Genomic DNA, 2,062 nt, shown 5'->3' on the forward strand with positions numbered 1-2,062 from the left:
AGCGAGCACAACATCAACTGGTTTATCATGTGTTGCTGCTGTGCTGTGTATGGAACATGCCGTCCTACTGTCAGGTTATAGTAATAGGAGACGAAATGATATAAATACGTGTGTGCTTCATCTATGTATGTTTGTCTTATATTGAATAAAATACACTTTAAACTTAATCAACTGAATTGAAAAAAACATCGACGCACCTTGCATTTCACAAGAGGAACATAAAACACAACTGTCTTTTTTTATTCACAAGTGATTTTTTTAATTATTTTTGTGAGATAATATTTTTCATAGCTTAGATATTCTGTACAGCCGTTCAATGAAAACGATTTTATTTTCTTGGCATTATATTTCGTACAGCTGTTTACTGTAAAACATATTATTTTCGTGAGTTTGAATGTTTATGATGACGGAATAAAATCTCTAAAACAGGACAACTTGAAAATGAAATCATTTTACGATTTGCTTCATATTTGCATGATTTCCCAAGACCATTCGATTTTCTATTTTTTATTTTATTTTGGCACATTTCTCTTTTCCTTAGTCACATATTTGAACAATGTTTTGACTTGAATGGTGTGATATTAGAATTAAAAACATATCGTGTTTATTCTTACAGATTACTTCGCGTTTCCTGACATGCAGCCAGCCAAGTGGGGATGGTGGATCAAGGAATGTATAACCCCTATCATTGTACTGGTCGGAATCATCGGCAACTGTTTAAGTTTCGCTGTCATGAAATCGAGAAACCTTCGTAAAAAATCCTACAGCCATTTTCTATGTGCACTGGCTGTATTTGATAGTCTGACGTTAATTGGTCGACAGGTGACTCTTGTCGATGAACTCTACAACCATCTTGGTCTTGGCCACAAAAGTGTATTTTATCATTTTAACGACGCTGCATGCAAAACCTACAATTTCCTGGAACATATGTGTTATCTAATGTCATCATGGTTAATCGTCTGCATGGCAGCAGAACGAGTTGTAGCAGTTTGTCAGCCATTTAAGAAAAGCGTCTTGCGAACTCAGACCGGAGCCGTAGCCATCATTTTCTCGCTGTTTGTGATTTTATCATACACCCAAGTATTCCGATTCATAATGATTGGAAGTTACATGAACACTTGTCAAGCCATGCAGTCTTTTATTCAGTTGTATGTAAATTTACATATTTATCTTTATCAGTTTACTTTGATATTTATTTTGCCGTTTCTACTTGTTTTAGTTTTCAATACGATGGTACTATATCAGATATACCGGGTACGACGGGAGGCGAGTAGCGACTCGAGATCTCGCGTTGTAGCGAGAACACACAAAACCACGTTCATGCTTCTTGCTATTTCAATAATATACATTATCACGATGCTGCCACTGGTAATTGTTTCCATATATGCTCATATCGCCCTTCACAGCGGGAAGCCAATCCTTGAGGTTCAACAGATGCTCATCTCCATTCAACCTTGGCACGACCTTCTATCTGTAGTCTCATTCATGAACTATGGGATAAATTTCTTTATCTACGTAGTTTCCGGTCAATCCTTCCGGTTTGAGCTGCGCAGAATGATTTTTTCAAAAGAGAGACACAGCTCTACCAGTGGTACAAGAACGAGAGAAGAAGTCATGAAACTACAATGATTTCAATCAATTTGGCAGTGACGTCATATAAAAATACTGCATCATGACAGGAAGCCGCGAAAGCATTAAGTAAGATTGTAGACAAATTGTAGAACATGTGAAACATATAACGGAGTAGGATTGTAGACAGTATGACGAATATGTAAAACATATGGAAGAGTAGGATTGCAGGCAATATGAGGAACATGTGAAACATAAAGGAATATGATTTTAGACAAAACGAGGAACATGTGAAACATATGAAGGAGTAGGATTGTAGACAAATTGTGGAACATGTGAAACATATGAAGGAGTAGGATTGTAGACAAAATGAGGAACATGTGAAACATATGAAGGAGTAGGATTGTAGACAGTATGAGGAACATGTGAAACATATGAAGGAGTAGGATTGTAGACAAAATGAGGAAAATGTGAAACATATGAAGGAGAAGGA

General features: G+C 36.6%; 1 protein-coding gene across 1 annotated transcript; it reads left to right on the forward strand.

The window, feature by feature from the left end:
- Positions 1–636: 636 nt before the first annotated feature.
- Positions 637–1,629, forward strand: LOC132552462 (FMRFamide receptor-like). Its single transcript, XM_060216636.1, has one exon. It carries the CDS (start codon positions 637–639, stop codon positions 1,627–1,629), a length of 993 nt encoding a protein of 330 aa, XP_060072619.1.
- Positions 1,630–2,062: the final 433 nt, after the last annotated feature.

The sequence above is a fragment of the Ylistrum balloti genome, unplaced genomic scaffold, assembly GCF_031769215.1.
Source record: "Ylistrum balloti isolate Yb309-2 unplaced genomic scaffold, AGI_CSIRO_Ybal_v1 Utg369632, whole genome shotgun sequence".
In the NCBI taxonomy this organism is placed as follows: domain Eukaryota; kingdom Metazoa; phylum Mollusca; class Bivalvia; order Pectinida; family Pectinidae; genus Ylistrum; species Ylistrum balloti.